The sequence below is a fragment of the Hoplias malabaricus genome, chromosome 6 (genome assembly GCF_029633855.1).
Source record: "Hoplias malabaricus isolate fHopMal1 chromosome 6, fHopMal1.hap1, whole genome shotgun sequence".
NCBI classification, from domain to species: domain Eukaryota; kingdom Metazoa; phylum Chordata; class Actinopteri; order Characiformes; family Erythrinidae; genus Hoplias; species Hoplias malabaricus.
The window spans coordinates 34,040,315-34,061,987 of NC_089805.1; the positions used below are offsets into that span (position 1 = coordinate 34,040,315).

General features: G+C 38.8%; 1 protein-coding gene across 2 annotated transcripts in view; it reads right to left on the minus strand.

Moving 5' to 3' along the window:
* Positions 1–21,673, minus strand: part of macf1a (microtubule actin crosslinking factor 1a) — a 152,952-nt gene that overhangs the window by 45,196 nt on the left and 86,083 nt on the right. The window contains exons 37-56 of one of the 2 annotated variants that reach the window (XM_066673522.1): positions 13,405–20,226; positions 13,138–13,293; positions 12,822–13,037; positions 12,065–12,229; positions 11,684–11,980; positions 10,730–10,879; positions 9,552–9,785; positions 9,287–9,457; positions 8,664–9,005; positions 8,160–8,351; positions 7,868–8,044; positions 7,619–7,742; positions 7,307–7,506; positions 6,707–7,024; positions 6,450–6,616; positions 4,895–5,051; positions 4,519–4,630; positions 3,494–3,556; positions 972–1,210; positions 617–746 (exon numbers count right to left, since the gene is read on the minus strand). In XM_066673522.1, the coding sequence (XP_066529619.1) occupies positions 617–746; positions 972–1,210; positions 3,494–3,556; positions 4,519–4,630; positions 4,895–5,051; positions 6,450–6,616; positions 6,707–7,024; positions 7,307–7,506; positions 7,619–7,742; positions 7,868–8,044; positions 8,160–8,351; positions 8,664–9,005; positions 9,287–9,457; positions 9,552–9,785; positions 10,730–10,879; positions 11,684–11,980; positions 12,065–12,229; positions 12,822–13,037; positions 13,138–13,293; positions 13,405–20,226 (10,432 nt within the window). The remainder of the gene's footprint in view (positions 1–616; positions 747–971; positions 1,211–3,493; positions 3,557–4,518; positions 4,631–4,894; positions 5,052–6,449; positions 6,617–6,706; positions 7,025–7,306; positions 7,507–7,618; positions 7,743–7,867; positions 8,045–8,159; positions 8,352–8,663; positions 9,006–9,286; positions 9,458–9,551; positions 9,786–10,729; positions 10,880–11,683; positions 11,981–12,064; positions 12,230–12,821; positions 13,038–13,137; positions 13,294–13,404; positions 20,227–21,673) is intronic. The other variant, XM_066673523.1, reaches the window with a different exon arrangement.

The window sequence follows — 21,673 nt, forward strand, 5'->3', positions numbered from 1 at the left end:
AAGAAATGTCCAATGCTTCTAATTTAGGTCAGCATCTGCATTGGTATCAGGATTAAAAAAAAAAGAAAAATAAATTCACCCTGCAATTCAGGAAAGAACATATTTATGCTTCCATAGTCTTTTGGTGTCTCATATGAAAAGCCAGCTTGGCATTCAGGTGCGTTTTAAATAAAATACAAGGTCTGTGGACTGGTTCTGCTTCTAGAATTGGTTTGATCTGTTGAGTCGTGAAATATCATATAGTGTGGGAACTGAATGCTTTTCCTGAAGCTCGCTTCATCTTCCGGCCTCTTTCCAGTTCCTCCAGCCTACACACCGTACCATGCTTTTGTTTGGTGTACCAGAGGGCCCTCAACCTTTAAGAACCACAGCCCCCACAGTGATATTTTTAGTTCAGCAGTGCCACACAAACACATTTACTGTTGCAAAATATGACAAAATGGCACATGAATAGCAAAATCCTCTCACACAAAGACATTTTTGATCAGTTATAGAATACTTAATGTAAGCACAGCACTGAGGTGGTGGCAAATTGTTGGCAAAAACTGTTCAGGAAGCAGCCCTTTCCCCTTATTAACTCCATCTTATTGTATTTACTTGTCATTTTTTTACTGACCTATGTCTTTGAGTTGCTGTTTCCAGATCTCTGTTTCAGGGGAATCTGGGTTTTCTCTTATCAGCTGTTTCAGGGTGTTCTTCAAATCCTCCACTTTCCCAGAACGCTCTACAAATTCTGACAGCAAGGCCTGCGTGGCAAAGATATCATGCAGTCAGATTATTGATTATGTAACTTGGATTGACACCAGTAGGCTAGAAAGGCCATGTTCAGCTCAGTCAAATTACAAGTCCTTATCCATGCATTTGTCCCATGTTTTACAGAAGCCATTGCATAACATAACATCCATGTAAGCATTAGGCAACCATAAAACTGAAAATTTAGATACATTAGAAATCTAATCCTCTGAGATTACCTTGTTCTCCTGGGCCTGAGCCCGCACCACCTCAGGCCGTGAAGGTGAGGCAGTCTGTCCCTGGGTCAGACAATGCTCACGAGGACCCAACCACTGCAACAGAGTCTCAGTGTCCTGCCTGGCCTTCTGATGCAGCTCCAAAAATGCCTGCTGCTTGCCCTGTCTCTCCTGCAGATTGTTACCCAGCTGTTCATACCTATTGTTAACCTCTGCTACGGCCACCTGGATCTCAGTCAGGTCTGAAAGCAAGAGAGAGGGAATGAGAGAAAGGACAGAAGAGAAGAAAATGACAGAATTATACTGAGTGTAGGTGAATAGTAATGACAAGGCTTTTCCCTAGAGATGTCCCAATCACATCTGAAAAAATTGTAATGGTTATAAATGGTTTTTTGGTCAGTCAAAAAAAAAAATCAATTCCACAGTGCTATTTGTTTAAAAGTGCAGCTGTCACTTTATGGTTGCTTTGATTACTAAAGTGGAAAAAAAATGATAATAATAAAAAATAAAATCAATTAAATTTTACAAAACAAACAAATAAGCTGCTGGTGTTTTCAGCACAATGAGAGCACAGAGATCAATATGAAGCTAAATCAGGTACCAAAATATTTGAATCTGAATTTTTAATAATTGAAATATATTTATCTGAATTTGAGTTATATTTACTTTACTTTATGATTTATATTTGAATTATTTTTGTGTGACATTTTATAAACATTTTGAAATTTTGAGTTGGTGAAATATGCAGATTTAAAAATTCAAAACTTAACAATAAAAATATAGGACAGAGGCCTACCAGCAGGCTTCTCAGCCAGAGTAAATGTCCAGCAGTGTTTAATCGGACAAATACTGACTGAGGTTCCTTCTGACCAATTTATCATCTACACAGCACCTCTGTTTAACTTTAAATTTACACAAAAACAGACCAAGCCTGGGGGAAAGCTCTGTTTAACTTGCTGTAGGATATAACACAAAAATCGTGCAGTTCAGGACAGTTTATGATCATAGAAACCTTGTCTATTCACAACAAACTACAAAACTGAGACACTGTGCTGAAATTACACTAAATTTTTTTACAAAAGAAAACTCAGGACCATGGCAGGAGCTGAAAAGATTTTAAATTTTAATTTTACATTTTAATGGTGATGTTTAGACTGCTGTGCAGATCTTCTGCAGTTCACACTGCACATTTTGTCTGTATTGTGTTGTACTGTCGGTCTGTGTGCACTTTTACTGTGTTGCACTTGTGTTTCTGTTACACCATGGTCCTGGAGGAACGTTGTTTCGTCTCACTGTGTACTATACATTAGTTGAAATGACAATAAATCTTGATTATTATTAAACAGAATATTATATACTTGATAAAAGAAAAGGACATTTATGTAGAAAGTTTAAACGTCTATATATAACAGTCTTGTTAAAATATCACACCACATGCTCTCTGTTGTTGTGGCTTTAATTATTTGGAGATCTCATCTGTTTTTGTGTAAAGTTAAACAGAAAAGCTGCAGTGAACTTGTCAGAAAGGCAGTGACAGTCAGCTGTGTCCACTGTGTTGGTGCGAGTTATGGCCAGAGGAGCTGACTTTCAGTCAGAAAGTGAAAGATGTGTATCACAGAAACACCACCCACATATGAATAAGAGGTTATGATAATATCTCAACAACTTTAAACATATTTCTGTCTGAGCGTCCAGTAAAACACTAGTGTTTAAGGAGCTTGGCTAAATGCAGCATAAATGGTGTTTAAGCCACAGTGATGGCCACAAAGTGACAAGGCATTGTGTGTTCTGATACTCAGATCCCTTGATCACTTCAAAACCTAAACCCCTTTTGCTCAGGCTTACAGATTAAAGTGTTCACTTCACAGAAGGCTTTTCCTACTTTCACTAAAAGGCTGACCTTTGGCCTAGATTCATATTTTTGTGAACTGAATATTTAAGACACAAATTTATGGGTTTAATTATTATTATTATTTTAATCAGAATTTTTATAATCTGAATATTTCACCATCTCAAAACATACTAAATACTGAACACATTAGTATATTTATGTGAAATAAATTGTATTTGTCATATTTTTTATGCCCACATAAAAAAAAAATAAAATAAATAAATAATGTCTTTTAAATAGGAAAAAAACTTCATGTAGAAACTTACATTTACTACATTGTCTTAAAATGCCAACAGACCTTTAAGTATGTAAATATTTCACAATTTATTTTTCCATGATTATGTTCTGCATAATGGAAATACTGCCTTGGGAGTTCAGGGGCTACAACCCCTTTTTATTTGAAAGAAAAAACAAATGTACATGGACCAAAGCTACAAACAACATGCCAAATAAAGTGTAAAAGCTCACTGACAGACGAGGGAAAGGGGCAAGGCATTGCATGATTGTCTTGTTGTGAGTATGATCAAACATAAAACATTTGTGAATGAAAGAATGGCTTTATGATGGATGTTAAGTGCCCTGCAGTAAAAGGCATTCAGGGATGCTCTGTGACTGCAAGCTGGAAGGAGCTCACCTTTGCAGGTGTGAATGCCATTGACACTGCTGGAGCTTGTGGCACCATTGAGCTGCGAAAAACCTGGGAGAGAGGCATACACTCAAACACTGCTGCTATACACACATGCACAAACACTATGTACACATAAGCACTTGCACATAGAGCTATGACCACTATACAGACCACTATACAAACATAAGCTCACACAAGAAAAACACACAAGACACTCGGGCAGACATATATACTTTTACTAATGTAAAGAAAGGATTTAGGTTATGTATTTGACATCCCTGATATACAAATGGTATCAGTGCCAGGTTTGGACAGACATACTTAAGAAAATAACGAAATAACTAAATAATACAAAACAAAACATTAAATGTGTACAAGTAGTCCCCTTTTGTCCTAGTGCAGCTTTTCCAGGTCCTAATGCAATGTTTTTTTTTTTTTTTTTTACAAGTAGCTTTATTTTTTTTGGCCTTTATTTTTTCATTTGAAGATATTTGTAAATGTCAGGAAAGATTTTATTTTTTTTTGTTCTTTTTGTTTCAGTAATAAATTAATATACAAACCTCACGAGGTGGGTGCAGGCTTGGAACTAAAATTTGATGGTTCAATCCCCAGCACTTGCAAGAAAATTGAAGGGGGGGGGGCTATGCTTTCTCCTCCCTAAATATCCAGAGCTGAAGTGCCCTTGAGCAAGGCACCTAACGTCCCAACTGCTCTCTGGGTGTTATGACTGGCAGCCTAATTCTCCAGTTGCGTGCATGTGTGTGTGTATGTGTGTGTGTGTATACTAAAAAAACAAACTGTGTGTTCACTAAAGGCATGTAATTGATTTCACCATGAGGGTTAATAACTCAACAAGCAGTTTTGCTATATGTATATTTATTTCTATAAAAATAACAACAAATCAGGCCAAAATATATTTTGTAGTTTAAAATTATATTCAAGATCTGTCTAAGCCTATGAACAGAAATTAAACTGAGATTAAAAACCCAGAATTCCATAGTGTCATATGACTGCCACAGCTGTAATCTTACCAGTTTTGTTGCGTGAAGCGGTGACGTTGATGATCTGACTCTCTAGTTGTGAGCTGCTTTTGTTCAGCTCCTCAACCTGGCTGCCTTGGGACACCCATTCATTCAGCAGGTCCTGAGAGATAGTCACAAGCAGCTTTTGGTACGCATGTTTGAATACAATACATCTATCAACTTTCTTGATTTTTTTTTTTTAAGCAATTACAGAGAAAATGATGAATATCATCATACTTCACACCAAAAACAGCAATTTGGCTCCCTGGTGGGCCACAATAACACTAAACGTTTAGACTATATCCTTTGGAGAATCTCCTAATGACACATTGCAAATCAGATCATTATTATACCTTATTATGACAAAGCTATACTCTAGACCCACCTTAAGCTCATGAACCCTCTTCTGAAGGCCCTCAGTGCTGAGGCTTGGTTCTTTAGCAGGCAACTTTTCCTGCACTGTCTGCAGCCATTTAAGGAGGGAGCTAGAGAGTGTACGGAACTGCCCCAAGTGCAGCTCACATCTCTGGATTGCACTGAGCCTGTGGTGATCACAAAAAAAAAGAAAAAGAAAAAAGAATTGAGTCACAGCGTCCCACCTGCTATGTTCAGAAGCTAGATTACATCATTTTTATGCTGAAATATGCAATGAATTAACCAACTCTCACTCTCACTGTCTTTTTCTCTCCTGCACACGAACAAGTGATGCGAGACGTTTGGCACATTTTTTTTCTTGTGCCTCTCAGCCTTTATCTCTTACAAAGTTGTTGAAGGTGGAATATTGAGGTGTTTTATTGTCTAAGCAGCACTCTTCAAAATTAATTCATGTGTTTGAGACTCGTTAGAGATTAGAGATTCTTATTCAAATAGTATAAAAACTAAAATATTGAAATATTATAGAATTAGAACATTATAAATATTGAAATATTTCCTCTTCCTCTAACTAGTTTGTTGAGTATGCCACGCTACATTTCTTTATCTCTTTTTTTAAACAACAAAAACAACAACAAGGAAATGCTAGCTTTTTAACTTGCATGATTAATCACAGAATGTCACTATGATAAACTAATTTAATTTAATGGGAATATGAGATTGGAAGGGCTCATATTAGAAATATAGCACTTATCTAGATTCAAGTGCTTTACATTCTGTGGAAGATTATGGATTGGTTTATAGAATAACATTCATTTTAAGAGCCTTAAAGTCTATTTGTTCTCCACTGTCATTTAAGCCACAAAACCACCCAATAAACTTTCACAATTGGGCTACATACTTGTAGATAGTAACAACACATGCCTTTTTGAGGGAATCCTCACAGACCCAGGGTCTTATAAAGCCTACATTAAAGTTATAAAAAAAATCAAGTCTTTAGACATGCTGTATAACTTTAATCCCACATCCCTTATGACAAAATGGCTGTTAAACTCTTTTCCATGGGGAAAACATTTACAAGCCTTCTCTCACTTGGCATTTCAACACACAAACCTCCAGAAAACCATCTTGAATGGGAGTTGCTCTGTATGATGCTGAGCACTCAAAATAAAGTGATCATATAATTTTTAGTGTCTCAGAATAGACACTGACATGACTCACTTCTACAAAGCCCATTTCCAAAATCTGTGATTTGTTTGTTCCCTAGAACCTTTGCTTAAATGACAAAATGACAAAGAATGAAAAAACGTATTGGCTGAACAAAATACAAACAAATGTGGAATCTGATGCCTGCTACACATTCCAAAATTTTTGGGACAAGGGCAAAATAAGAGTGAAAAATATTTGGAATATTGGCATTACACTTTTTTTATTTTTAAATATTCCACACTAAGCAGGTGAATTAAAATATGGCTCAGTCAATAGGGGATCTGGGTTTGAAAGGATTTTCAAAAAGACAAGTGATTGTCTTTTTTTTTTTTTCTTTTGCCTTAGTGCCAAGAACTCACTTTTCATTGACACAGGCCTCTAGTCGGGCAAACTCCTCAGACACCTCTTTGGTTGAGTCCAGAAGGCTGTGTGTGTTGGCAAGTATTCCAGACTTGCTTAGGTCTGTACCAAGCTCCATAAATGACTGGAGCCGACTTGCTTCCTGGGAAAGTTCTGATCGCACCTCCTAATGAGAAAAAATGTAATAAAATGAATTAATCTTTTTTGCCATTTAAATTTCATGTCATGGCTGTCATATGTAGACGAAATCTATTACCTCTATGGTGTGTTTGTAGTCCTCCACACTGTGCTCTGGCTGGCCCCCAAGGCTCAGTGCTCTCTCTCGGGTCTGTGTGAAGTTGTGGAGGTCCGTGCTCAGACGCTCAAAACTCTCCAGCTTGGGTAGAACACCCCGCAGTTCAGCTTCTTTCTCAGCCTGCTGGTTCTGGGCTGATGTGTAGCGCTGAGTAAGGTCCTGCAGTGCCCCCTGCAGTCCAGAGACTGTTGCTGCATCTGCAGATTTTAAGAGCTTGGACACAGAGTCACGAGTAGCCTCTACACTGCCCTGTCGTGACAACAGTTCCTGCCGCAGTTTCTGTTATAAAACAAACAAAAAGCAATGGCTATAAAATAGTTTCATATGTATACCTTTTCATTTAATGTATCACACTGTCAAAAGCATAATAAATTCTGTTTTAAGTTACTTCACAATTTGAAGCAAATCTGTGGTGTATAGTGCTAATGCTAACCTTTCAGTTACAAACATCTTGCAACTCCAATTCAAAAATACAGGAATTTTTTTTTAAAGAAATGGTTTAAGGTGTTTTATTTTGCTAACTTAGCCTTAAAATGGGGCACAACCAAAGACACTGGATACCTGATTTTGTGTGAGGGCCTCCTGCACTGCTTCAGCAGTAGGCTGGACTAACCCAGGATTTAATATTAGACCATCCAGCCAGGACAGCAAAGCTTTGAGCCCCTCCTGAACGCTGACAGACTGAGCAACAGCAGTCTGGAGCTCCTCGGCTCTCCGCGAGGCACTCTCTGACAGAGCTCCAAATCTACCCTCAAGAGTATCTGAAAGAGGGAATCAAGAGTATTTAACAACATGAAAACAATAATAATCCAATCTTCAAAAGGGGATATATTATAAATATAATATATATATATATATAATACATTTAGGTACCTATAGCAGTATTGATATCTGTTGCTTTAAGTGTGGGAGGCTCCTGGGTATTGGTGAGCACTTTCCCTGCTCTCTTCAATTTCTCCAACTGCACCAAGCGCTCTGCTAGCTCATCCTGAAGATGCTGAGATTAATAATAATAAAGAAAGTTATCTTTTTTTAATAAAATTACACATACAATACATTTTTCATCGATTATACTCTCTGTACATAGCACAGAAAAGCTCAGACAAAACTGCTCCTTCTTACCTTTACTGCATTCAATGTATTCTGTAGTGTTTGTGTGTCCGTCTTCTCCCCGCTGGATTTGAAAATGCTCTCATTTTGCTCCTGAGCACTCAGCCATGAATCCAGAGTACTAGCCTCATCCTGGTACTGCTGGTACCGCTCCAGTAGAGTAGACAAATGAGTACCAAGATCTACAGACTACAAAAGTACAAAGAGGGTTCAATAATTAATTTATTTACAATAATATAAAAAGAAGATAAAGACAAAGTACACATTAAATATGAATTTAAAAGTGACAAGTTGCAGTGCCTACCTTATTTTGCAGTAAAGTATAGCGTTGTGTAGAATCTAGCAGCTTGTCACTGACCAATTCTCTTGTGGACTCTAAAGCTGGGTCAGCACCACCCATTCTCTCTAGAGCTCCCTGAACAGAGTCCAGCACCTTCTCACCAGAGATGGAAACGAAGCGCAAGTCTGCCTTATGGCAGATTACATCTTCTGCCAGCTAAAAATGAAGATTAATTATAGTATTTATAATTTGGGTTAATGTACACAACAGAATATGATTATAGGACAACTTTGGCCATAAAATAAAGGAGGATGTCTGCTGCTTGTGGGGTTGTGACCCAAGGACACAACAGAATTTTAATAACTCCCATGTTCAAAGCTTACACCAAACCTTATAAAGAAAACACTATTGAAAAAGACTATTTTTTCATGAAACATAAATCCTCAAATCTTTTCACCACTGGGTAACTGTTAAGGACAGTTTAGACAATATTTCATCAAGCAATTTTCTAGTTTTAATGGTGAATACCTTTTTATGCTCTTCAAGCCTGTCTCTCAGAGCCTGTGAATCAGCTTCTCCCTGCCCCAAAGAACAAAGGCCCTGCTCAGTCTGTTCCAGCCATGCCAAAAGATTCCCGTGTTCTTGCAGAAACTTGGTAAGTTCATCTCGAAGTGCTTCTGTCTGCCTCAGTTTGTCCTGGCAACTCTGGAGGCGCTCCTGGTGCTGGTTCTGCAGCTGATCTAGCCTGGCACGCAGATGTTGCTTTTCTTCTGGGGGCACGCTGGAGTCAGGCTGTTCAAGCAATGAGCGTGTGGAATGGGCCACCTGTAGGAGATGAGCCTGCTGGGCTTGTAAATGTTGCAGCTCAGCCTGGATCAGCACAATACAAATATCAAACATTACATTAACATAAAAAGACATCACATTAACACTGAGTTTGTAAATATTACAAATGTGTGACATGTTCAATCTTCTTTTCAGAAGTTAAATGTTCCACTTCTGTAGAAACGAGATTAATTGTCTTGCAAACAAGAATGTAGTTAAGGTCAGGTTTACACATGCACATTCACTCTTGACTGAAGAAGTCAACACTACTCATGTTGAGAAAAAAATGTTGGATCATGTCACATGTACTTGAGTTCAGTGCTGACCTTCAGCTTATCACTGTGAGAACTGAGAGTGCCCTGTGGTGATATGACAATTGCAGCATCTGGAACTGTTTCCCCAAGAGATCTCCCTCTGGAGCTGTCCAATGATGACAATTCTTGAAGCAGTGTGTCAATTTTTCCCTGAGTCTCCTGCAGCTCTTCCTCTGCCTTAGCCTTCCAGGAAAAGGAAAGAACACAAGAACATAGTATAAGGTGGCACTCAAGAGAGGGAAGCAAAATGCAAACAGCAAAGTAAAAGTTAAATTACCCTCTGTGTGTTTTGCTGGAGTGTTGTGCTGATGGCAGTGTCCAGTTGTACCACTGTGGATTGAGCATTTTGCGTGAGTGTGCTGTATTGCTGCTTCATGCTTGTTAGAGTGCCCTGCAGTTTGGACCTCTCCTCTGGGCTCAGATCATCCCCACGCTCAACAAGGAACTCTTCCACTGACCGTATTGTCTCCATCAGTCCATCACCTTTGGTTTGAAGATCTTTCTGTACTTCCTAAATGCAAGTGTTTAAAAAATAAAAAATAAATGTGTTTAACAATATCAAATGTAATTAAATATTAAAAATTATTCTAGTGTGCTAGGACTAAATAAATAAATATTAAATTACAAAAATACTGTCTGTCCATAAAACAACAAAGAGCAAAACTAGACACAATCATTGTAAATGCTGTTTTGGACAAAAAAAAAATATATATAACTCGAATTTCAAACAAACATCAGTGACCCATCAACTCCAGACCCTCTATCTTCATTCATTCATTATCTGTAACCGCTTATCCAGTTCAGGGTTGCGGTGGGTCCAGAGCCTACCTGGAATCATTGGGCGCAAGGCGGGAATACACCCTGGAGGGGGCGCCAGTCCTTCACAGGGCAACACACACACTCATACATTCACTCACACACTTACACCTATGGACACTTTTAAGTCGCCAATCCACCTACCAACGTGTGTTTTTGGACTGTCGGAGGATACTTACGCAGACACAGGGAGAACACACCAACTCCTCACAGACAGTCACCCAGCGCGGGAATCGAACCCACAACCTCCAGGTCCCTGGAGCTGTGTGACTACGACACTACCTGCTGCTTATGCCAGTATTACCCAGACCAATCACACACTGTTCTCAGAAAGCTCATTTTTGAGGAAAGAGCTTATTTAACCATATTTCTGTTTTGTGTTTTCTATTAAAATTGTGTTGAATGTTTCGCATAACACCCAAATTTAGAATGATACTAAATTTCAAAATGAGTTCCCAGGGGCTTTAAGAAGTTGCATAGTGCTGTTTCAGCCGTTCTGAGCCCAGAAGTTCTTTTCTCTCTATTAAAAGTAAATAAAGCATTCAAATGATTTTGAAGCTCTAATTTTAAGGTAAAAACACTAACAAGTGTTATTACATTATGACATATTATTATTGCAACACCAGATTATGATCTCACCTTAATCTCACTCTGTTTCTGCTGAAGTAAGCTCACATCTCCTGAATCTGATACTGCTTTCTGACTGGCTAGCAGACTAGCTGCACCAGCCAACCACATGCTGAGGCCTTCAAGTTTCTGTGAACACTCTGCCTTATGCTGCTGCACAACCTAAAACCCAAAAACAAGATGAAGCAAAAGAACAATGGATAGAGAGAATAAAGATGGATACATGGAACATTTTGGCAAGCACACAATATGTTCCCCTCTACCAAATGTGATGAGCTTAATCATAACCTTTTTTAACCTCTTTAAAATGACTATGCACACTTTAATTTTGGCACAACAAATATGTACTTTTGAGCAAGATGTATCCAGGGCAGACAACATTATTTCAAAAGGTCAGTCAAGCAGCAAAAAATATTTTAGGTTAACACAAATGTCTTAACAGTAACCCATTTTCCTTTTTCTTTCTTGCTGGAAAGAAAAAGGAAAAAGCAGTATAAAAAATTGAATAGGCTGTAATTAATTCTCTAGCCTTATCCAAGGTGGCATAAGCGCTTGTCCTCTGTGGCAATCTGTAAGAGCAAGGCAGACAGTTAATACTCATGTTATATCAACACACATGCATCAAGCATAACAGACACTGGCAAAGTAAGCTGTAAAATAAGCGGTAAAAGCACTATGGAGGTGAGTAATACTAGCATTGCAAAACCAACAAAATGAATCAAATTAACTTCTATAACATCAATATTGGTGCATGTCATAATGATTCATAAAAATACTTAAAATCATTCATGTAACGGTACGATTATACAATTTGTAGTAAACTACTGACCAGTTACTCTTTTTTAATTGGACTGGATTTATAGAGCAAATACTGGTTGAGGAGTCATGGCTCATGAATAAATGACCAAAGCATATTCCTGCTATTTTTTTAATTAAGGCGTAAGCATGGAAGCAGTATTTCCAAACCTCTCTCTTCATAGCAGTCAGTTTCTCTTTCTCCCTTTGTCTTTCAATCTCTTGCTTTTTTTTCTCTTTCAGTTCTCTCTCCTCTTCACTGGCTAGCTGGACTGAGAGGGCTTCGGCCCTGGCACGAGCACAGCCTGATGCCTGGTGGAAGGCCCTCTGCAGCTGCTGCAGCTGCCTTAACAAATGCCTGCTCTGCTCTGGTTCAAGATCTTGAGCACGCTCTGAGATGAACACCTGGATATCAAATGCCACCGTGCTTACATCACTGGAGCGTGCTGCGAGAGACTCCTGCAACTCCTGAAAGTGAACCATGAGATAAAAATACAATAAATATTCAAACTATACGGACATGCTGCAAATAGACCAGTATGTGTATTGTACCTTGTTTTGCTGCAGTCTTTGAGTAAGGTGCCCTAATGCTCTGCTATCACTCTCTGTCATCTTTCCATCATTCTCTTGGTCCGTCTGAGCTTCAGTTTGTTTAAGCCAGGTGAGAAGGCTATCCACTTGCCCACTCAAATATTCCAATTCACTATTCACAGCCTCCTATGAACCAAAATAATGTACAAATATTTACACCATCTATAATAGGTGAGCTGTAAAGTAGATATAATAAACAGTGCACTAAATTTTACATGTTGGTTCACACAGATTGGCCATCATTGTATCTACTATCTGAGTTACTGTGAAAGGTAACTTAAATGTATAGAAAACATGGACCTACTGCTCAATATAACCTCAGATAACGAATTAATCCCATCAAACTTCCATAAGGTAAAATCTTGTATGCTCTAATATTCAAACAAAGATTTAAACTAATAATATTTTTACTTAAGAATTCAATGTCCAGTTAGTGTTTTAAAAACTACTTAAAAGTGACTGAACAAATTTGAAACATTCATAAACTAAAGGGATGTAAGATGTAAATGTGCAATCTGAACAACAATTTATGGCTGTGTAATAACACAATGCTGAAAGTGTAGATACTTGTCGATATTAGAAATTACAATAGTAGTTATAGCAAAAGGTATCTGCATTAAATACTGAAATGACATGATGACATAAAGGGCTATCTTATGTTGAAAATAATAAAAAAGTGACTTCTTTATCACATTGTAAAATGTTGATTTTGCCTTGCCTTCTGTGCATTACGGTGTGCTTTCATCCCCTGCAGAACATTCTGGGAAAGCTCTTTTGCAGCATCAAAAGCACGGGATAATGTTCGCCCATCCTTCTCCAGCGCTGTAAGTAACTGAGGTGGAACATCTTCAAGGTGAGAGTCCAAAAGCTGCCTAGATGCTTCAACTTCCTTGTTAACTTGTGGCTCCAAATCAGTGAGTTCCAGAGTTAGTGTCTGGTTTAGAATATGAATTAAACAAATTAATTCCCTACTATATCTTTGACAATGATATATTACTATTTCTGCACTGTAACCTAAACCTGATGGAACTTACCTCTGTCTGTGTGATGATGTCATTAAGTGCTATAAGACTCCGACCTATGGATAGTTGTTGTTGCTGTTTAAGACGTACCTCAGTGTGCCTCACCATGGAGAGGAGTGCTAGAATGTTCTGGTCATGTTCTAGACACTCTTGGCGATACAAAGAGGACTAAGAAAGAAAAATATTAGAATAAGAATCTCCACTTTAAGCAGACTACATTACCCGATTACCCCATAGCTGATGTGAAGTCAAAATAGAAGGTTGTTAATAACTGCTTACCTTGCTTATCTGTGAAGTAGTTCTCTGTTTTTTCATTGGTTCATCAACCTGTTTTTCTTCAACATCCTCTTCATATTCTTCTTCCTCCACCTCTTCCCAGCATTTTATTGTATCAGACTCTGGTATATCCTCTGACTGAGACTGCTGTGCCTCTAGATAGTCTGTTGTTCCTTCTAGGGCTGATGCATCTCTAGTCTCATTGTTTACATTAAGACGCACCTTTTGCTCTGCACTTCTTGTTTTAATGGGGTGTTTGTCAACTTCACTTAGTGTTGAAGCAACCTGATCCTTAGACAATATGACTGCAGGCACATATTTATTGAAATCTGATTTAATATCTTCATTGCCCTCTGTAGGAGTGGTATACAATTGATCACTTACTTGCAAGTTTATTTTCAGCTTCTCAGGTTTAGTCTCTGCAAATTTATTCTGTGGTACAGCTATAGAACCGGCCTCAGTTTTGACTGGAGGCATCGATTTATCAAAATCTGCTTTACTATCTTCACTGCTCTCAACAAAAGCTGTGGTTGTGTGCTCAGTGATAAAAGATGCATTTACTGCCAGCTTCTCATTTTTCCCACAAAGTGGAACAGCATTACATTCTCCTGTTGTTCTCAATTCGTCATTCTCATCTAAATTATTAACAGGTATCAGTCTTTGCCCACTGATGTCTTCAGAAACGTGAGTGGTTTCATGAAGGGTCAAATCTTGCTTTGTGCCCAAGTCAGATGCAGTAACATGTACAGATGCAGGGGATATATTAGTTAGACTGAAATCCTTTTGTGGTGAAACATGTTCGGATATTAACTTTTCATTATTTACTTGCGTTGTTTGTGTTTTGTGTGCTGTTGTAGGTACAGCAGTGCTCTCCTGCTCTTCCTTGGATACGTCCCATGTGTCCATATGTCGTTCTTTACCAGACCCTTGACGCAACGCTTCTAACTCTTCAGCGGCTTGTTTCTCAGTGACACCTCGCTCAAAGACTTTCCTTAGAATGCTTTCTTTAGCTTTCAACAGAAGTGCCTCCTTTTCCAGCTGTGTTTTGGAAAGTTTTTGAGGCTCTTTCATCGCTTCTTTTTCTACCACATATGATTTCTCACTTTCATCTCGGACAACACCAATGCTTTCTTCTGCTTCAACTTCAGCATTTGCCACAGACTGCAATATTTGCTTGTTTTTCTTATTCCTCTTTTTCTTTTTCTTCTTCTTATCCAATTGCTCTGGAATACACGCCTCAGAAACATCTACTTCTTTGGCATCCTCTGGTTTTGATGCATTTATGACTTGGTGATGCAGTGGGTATTTTAACTCATTTTCTCTGTTGCTGTAGTCATCCTCCAGACCTATAGGCTCAACCTTTGACATTCTTTCTCCAATATTTATATCTCCATCACCTTCAGTAGGTTGTTTATGGACATTGACATTTACTTCCTCCACATCTTCTGTCTGCTGTACAAACCCAGTTAGACCTACAATAACATTACTTGCTTCAGGTACACCTGTCAACACTTGTTTGGCTACTTTCTCTTCTTTTTCAACAGATTTATGTTCAGTGTCTACAACACCAACACCATCACCAAATGCATACTCATTTTCCACCTCACCCTTAGTTTTTACAACCACATCTTTAACAGATTTTTCATCAGTGATTACAATGTTTTCGCCCATGCCCTCTACAAGTGTATCTTTACTTATATTTGGAGCCATATGAACCATTAAATCAACTGTGTCTTCGCTCTCTAATTTCACAACAGATGCCTGACCAACAAATTCTTTCCTACCTTTGTTCTCAATGCCCTCAACTTGAGTCCTGCTCAAACTTGGAGACTCTAAAACTACCAAGTCCGCTTTAGCCTCACTGTGTATTTCCATATCTTCAACAGGTTTTTGATCAATAGCTGCAACATTTTTTCTTGCCTTATCCTCCATTCTCTCTGCTAGTGAGGCTACATTCATATGTGGAATCTTCCGAACCTCCAAAATTTGTTCGTTCTCTCTTTCAGATTTCTCAGATTCTTCCATTTTTTGCTCAGCACCAACAGGTTCGTTTCCAGACTTTCTTTCAATGCTTTCTTCCATCTTTACCACGTTTTCAGGAACTGAGGTTTTATTAGTGTCCATGTATTTTCCAGTCTTATTCTCAGTGATCTTCACAGATGAGGTTACATCTTCTTTAGGCTCATCCAACTGTACTCCAAACCTTAATTTTTTGACAGTTTGTTGATCAATGCTCAGTTTTTCTGTTATTAAGTTGCTTGCAGTTCTCTCTACAGGTGTTAATTCACACATTTGTTCAACCTCAAAATCTCCTTGGACCTCTACATGGTCAACCGGTTTAACCTCTTTTAAGATTTCATTGTCCACATTCTCTTCAGGTGATACTTTCATTTTTGGAACATTTATAAACTCCATCTCCTCCTTTACATCCTTCTCTAGTTTCACACATTCTTTAACAGAATCCTTATCAACATCTAAAATTTTGTTCCCATCAGCATTCTGTAATGGTGACACCACATTCAGAGGATTAACACCCAACTCTTCATCTGTTCCTGTATCCATTCTACCCTGTGTATTTTTACCTTTCCCTTTCTTTTTCCGTGGCACCTTCAGCTTCTCCTCCTGAAGAAATAAGGTTGTGTTCCTTCTATTTTCATTGTTTTCTTTGCCTTCGCAAATTGCCATTGTAGCATCATAAGACTGCTGTTCTGATGCCTTGGTTATCTGCATAATAGTTTCCTCTGAGTGTAGGGATTTTCCATCATGCAACTTAAGTGTAGAATCTACGGCAAACTTGTAACCACTCTTTTCACAGATTTTAGAGGGTGTGTATGTTTTGCTAGTCATTATTTCATCTTCAGGCTTTATCTGGCTGTTTGGCTCTGGGGTATGGTCAGATGTGGTTGTAGTGCCATATTTCATCCCATCTTCACATTCTGTCTCAGACACCGGTTGAATCTCAAGTTGACTGAGTTGATGTTGCATTTCTGTTTTTGGGTTAAAGTTTTTCTCCAAATCACTTGAACAAATAAATTTGCACACTTGTTCTTCCATTTCAAATGGTTCACAGTGCTCCAATACCTCTTCAGGACACTCAGAAACTTTATAGGGAGTAATTTTTGATTCAGAACAATTTGTTGCACTTGCTTCTGGGCTTTCATCAGGGCTTTGTGTACGAATGCCTTGTGTTGACCCATCGTCCTGAACCTTAAGAGGACTATGTGTATGTCCATTTGTTGAAAAACCTAATGACCCAGAGGATTCCACTTTCAAGTTTGGTTCATCCAGAAAGCCTAAGTTAAGGTCTGCAACCATTTCTTTAGAGATGAGCCCCTCTTGAACAGCCTTCTTAAGATCAGAAACCCTCTGCCCACTGGCAGGGTTAACAAGTCCCCTTTGCATTAACTGGTTTGAAGCAATAACTTTGGCAACATCCTTTTCAACAAGGCCTTTATCAACAGCTTCTGGAATGGATATCCGTGTTCCATTTGAAATGTCTATTATTCCTCCAGAATCTGCCTGAGATTGTAATACTCTCAGTGCTGGAATGGAATCAACGTGTCCAGTCTTGACTGCTTCTGGCACTGTCATCATGTAATCATTTTGCTTGTGTGGAACACCCCTGAAGGGTTTCACTTCAAGGAATCGACAGCCTGTCTCAATATCAATTTTTCCCTGTTTAATAAGCTCTAAATAAGGCACGATACGTGCACTGTGAGGGTCCAAAAATCCCATTCTTACACTTGGAGAAGCCATAGCTTTATCTGCAGTTTCTGCATCAATAATACCATTTGAAACAGCTTCAGTCAGTGTAAGCCTGCTCTTTGAAACACCATCATAAATGAAACCAACAAATTCCTGGACAGTAACCTGATCTGAACTAAACTGATTGTGCTTTTTACAAGGCTTCTCCAATTTTTCCAGTTTTGGCACTAATGACTTGTCGATAAGACCTTGTTGTACTGCATCTGTGACAGTGAGGCGAACACCAGAGCCATGATGCACAAGTCCACCTTCAGCCACTTGTTGCATCAGGATATGCTGGGCTTCTTCAAAATCAATAATGCCTTGTTCAATGGCATACTGTAGAGGCAGTGGCTGTTTTGTTTTGGGGTCCAATACACCATCCATCTGAAGTTGTAATGTAAATTTTTTATTAGATGCATGTGGCTCTGATGTCTTTCCAAGGCATGACTTTTCCAATGCAAGCAGATTCTCTGTATGGTCCTCTTCTATCAGCCCAAGATTTGCTGCAAGGTTAACTGACACTTTTGTGCCTTTATGAAGGTCAACAATTCCTCCAGAAACAACCTGAGCCTCAAGAAGTCCAACTACCGTGTCAGAGTCCAAAAGCCCTTTCTGAGCAGCATCCTTCAGTGAGCAGATCTGACCATGTTCTACATCAATCACACCAGAAAGAGTCTTCTCTGACTGGAGAACACTGATTGCCAAGTCTTCATCTTGAAAGCCTCGCTGCATTACATCGTCAATGCTCAGTGACTCACAACTATTTGCATCCAGAAAACCTCCAAATAACCCTGCCTTTGACATTAGTTTTACAGCAGTGTGACCTGGGATCAAACCCTGGCATACAGCCTCATCCAGCAACAACTTCTGGGTTCCATCAGTAAGTAGACCACATTCCAATAACTCTGTGGCCATGTGCTCAAGCTCTGCATTGTCATCACTCTGTTCCACATACTTTGTCAGTTTTGAAAGGTCTGGTTTCTCAGTATTCCTGTCTGTATTCTTTTTTTCTGAGATATGAGAGACATCGGTTATTTTGGCTTGGTTTTGCAATTCAACATCCTCATTTTTAGCCATTGCTAATTTGTCCTTTAGGTCACCTTGACCATACTGACTTTCTTCTGTGTTTCTTTCATTATCCAATGAAGTATCGACAGTGATCTTCTCTGATCTTGTATTTAAATCATTCTTTTTAAATGGTGCAGTCTCTACTTTGTCCTCAAGTAAGCACTCTTCTAATTTAGGCAGATCAACTTTAAACTGGGGCTCTGATTCAGAGAGGCCCAGGAATTCATCTCTATTTATTACTTCCACCACTGTCCCTGGTGAGTCCAAAACAGAATCTGCTGGTATATTGCTCATCTGGTTTTGAAATGAAGGTAGTCTCTGTTCATCATGTAAAGTCTCTGCTATTTGCAAGTCTGTATCTGAGAGCTTCACTACAGTTTTGTTAGTGGTGCTTGATTCATCCAAAGCAACAACTTTTTCATCTGTACTTTTTCCTTTTTCATTTTCACAAATGGCATTATCAGTTACAAATGTTCTATATACATTTGAACGATTTTCAAGACTACTTTGTTCACTAAATGGCACATTGAAACTAGACTCCATTCTTTCAGATGGCTCTTCCAACTTAGGTTCAGGTCTGATCTGGTGTTGTGTTGATTTACTTGCACCAATAAGCTTCAACAGCTCAGGCTCTAGCAAGACAAGACGCTCACCTGAGCAAGCATTAATATAGCTGTGTGTCATTATGTAAGAGAGTAGCTGGTGTTTAGCCTGCTCTTCTGGTCCTCCTCCTTCCAAAAAGGAAGTGTTATAGTCAAAGTTTTGTGGTGAGGGAAGAGGTGAAGAGGATGATGGCGATGAAGAGGATGTGCTCCAGCGGCTCACATTTAGGGATCTAGTCTGGATCAAGTCTGACAAAACATCAGGAACCTTTATCTCTTCTAGCATTTTCATTTCTATTCCCAGTGTCTTTACAGTTCTGGCCAGCGGAATCACTTGACCACTTTCTGGACAGTAAACTGCACCAACAGAATGACGTTTGCTCAGGACATTCTTGGCAAGCTCCCCTGAGATGACACCTTGCTGTAGAGCTTCAGAGATAGAAAGCAGTTCCCCCGATTCTGGCCATAGTATGCCCATAAAAGACAACAGAGATCCCAGCACACGTAGGGCCATGCGTGAAGATAAAAGGTCTCTTTGGATTGCTTCATCTAATGCCAGGCGCTCTCCACTGACTGGGTCTATTATTCCACCTGCCTGTAACTGATGAGACAGAAAAGCACAGGCCAGATCCTGATCCATGAGGCCATACCTCACAGCTTCATCTACTGTCAGTCGATGCCCAGAGCGTGGATCAACAATGCCTCCTGCAAACAACTGAGCCTCCAGAAGTCTAACCGTTACGTGTCGGTCAATCAGTCCCTCTTGAACTGCACGGAAAATGCCTACCTTTCTGCCAGAACGTAAACAGAGTGTTCCCCTCGACTGTTGGCTGACTGGCAACAGAAATAGGTTTGTTTCTGGATTCAAAACACATCGCTCATGGAGCTCCATCATGTTCAGTTTTTCTGCTGTATTAGGATCAATGAGTTCTCGACGATCAAAACAGGATCTTAATTTATTGTAAACAGCAGCTGAGAGCAGCCCCTTCTTCATAGCATTTTCAAGATTGACAATTTCATTATTTGAAGCATCTCGGAATCCTCCCGTGCCTAACTGCAGTTCCAAAATACGAAGCGCAATTTGTTCTTTTATATGACCCTCCTCCATAGCAGCAGCAACTGGTATAAGTTGACTCTCTTTGAATTCTAACTTCTGAACAAGACAAAGTGCAGTCTCTAATACTAGTAGTGACTGGTATGTACAGCTGTTGATTAGACCAGAGGCAAGACTCTCTTCTAATGAAAGCCTCTGAGGGGAATCAGGTTGTAATAGACCACCTGTGACCAGCTGTGCCTCCAGCAGCACATGGCATGTCTCCTGGTCTATAAGACCACGGTGTGCTGACTGGAAAACTGGAAAGGGCTCCATCGTGCCAAGGTCAATTACTCCAGCGATGGTCTTGTGACACTACAAAAAAAAGGAATAAAATATTTCAGTACACTTGCAAAATCATGATTAAAAAAAAAAAAAAAACAAAAAAAAAAAAAACACCACCTGGCCCTTTATGTTTTTCAGTACAATATTTGGTAGATTATTATTATTTTTTACATTTAAATTAAAATCAAGCCAGTAAAGTAGAACATATAACCAGTAAAGGACAGAATATACCCAACCCAAGCATGCAAATCAATCACAATTTTGTACTTTGCAGTTACATGTAAATGTTTTAACCCCAAAATACAAACCCTGGTCTATTTTTAACAAACCAAACAAAACATGATCATTAAAAAAAAAAAACAGACAAATTAAATATCACATGCAAGAAAACCTTGTTCAAAAGCAACAAAGCATGAAGCACTCACATGCACAAACTTGCTAAAATACTGATATACACAAAAGTATAAATACTTTTTAAGGATAGCAAAAAACAAACATACCAAACCAAACCCCCCCAGAAAAAGAGAAGACAAACACTTCATTTTAAAGTGGCAGGTCAGAAATGAAGCAACGGTAAGAGAGAAAGCGAGCACTACTTACCGTATGTGGTAGGTCCTTAGACGCACACAAATAGATAGGCCGACGGCTCGGCAGATTGAGGTGCAACAAGGTGAGAAGCTGGATGTTAGCGGTCTGCATGCCACCCTCCATCTGCCTGAGATACTGCATGGGACCCTAACTGTCTGACATTGCTTTTAAATTTGTAATCTTAACTTTTACGCGTGATTAATTTATTTCCATATCTCATATGATTTGACTCGAAATCCCAACTATAGCTACAGGCTTTCATTTAATGTCTCCTTATCATCATCTTGTTCTGTTAGAGTTTTGGGACTTACCTATTTTTGTACCCATTAAACTCCTAATTTTTGAGTCAATTAACCTGAAAACTCAATTGCTCTATCTAACTACTGATTTAATTTATCACGATATCTTTCCCAGCAGCTGTTAGTGGTTTTGAAGCAAAATGCTGATTAATCTTCACACGGTATTACTGTTTTAAACACAAAGACTAGAAACATTCAATCACACAGACATACACACACGCAAATGCGTGTACACAGCAGTGACCTGGACACATCATGCTCAAACGTGTGGGTATGCATAGCTGCCCTCTGGTGCTCAAAATACAACCATCTCAATTAAATATACTTAGTACTATTTATAAAGTGTGCAAATGTTTCATATTTACATATCCACATTTCCTTTTACATATGTATACTACAAATACCATATATTATACATGTAACACTGATTATGTATGATTACACACTACAAACATCAGCATGAGATTATATATTTGACAGAACGCAGACATAGACTATGTATGTACATGTTTACCTATACATTATGCAGTGATATGTGATGCAAAAAACAATCATAATTAAAAATAATAGATATGGGATTGTAGCAGTAA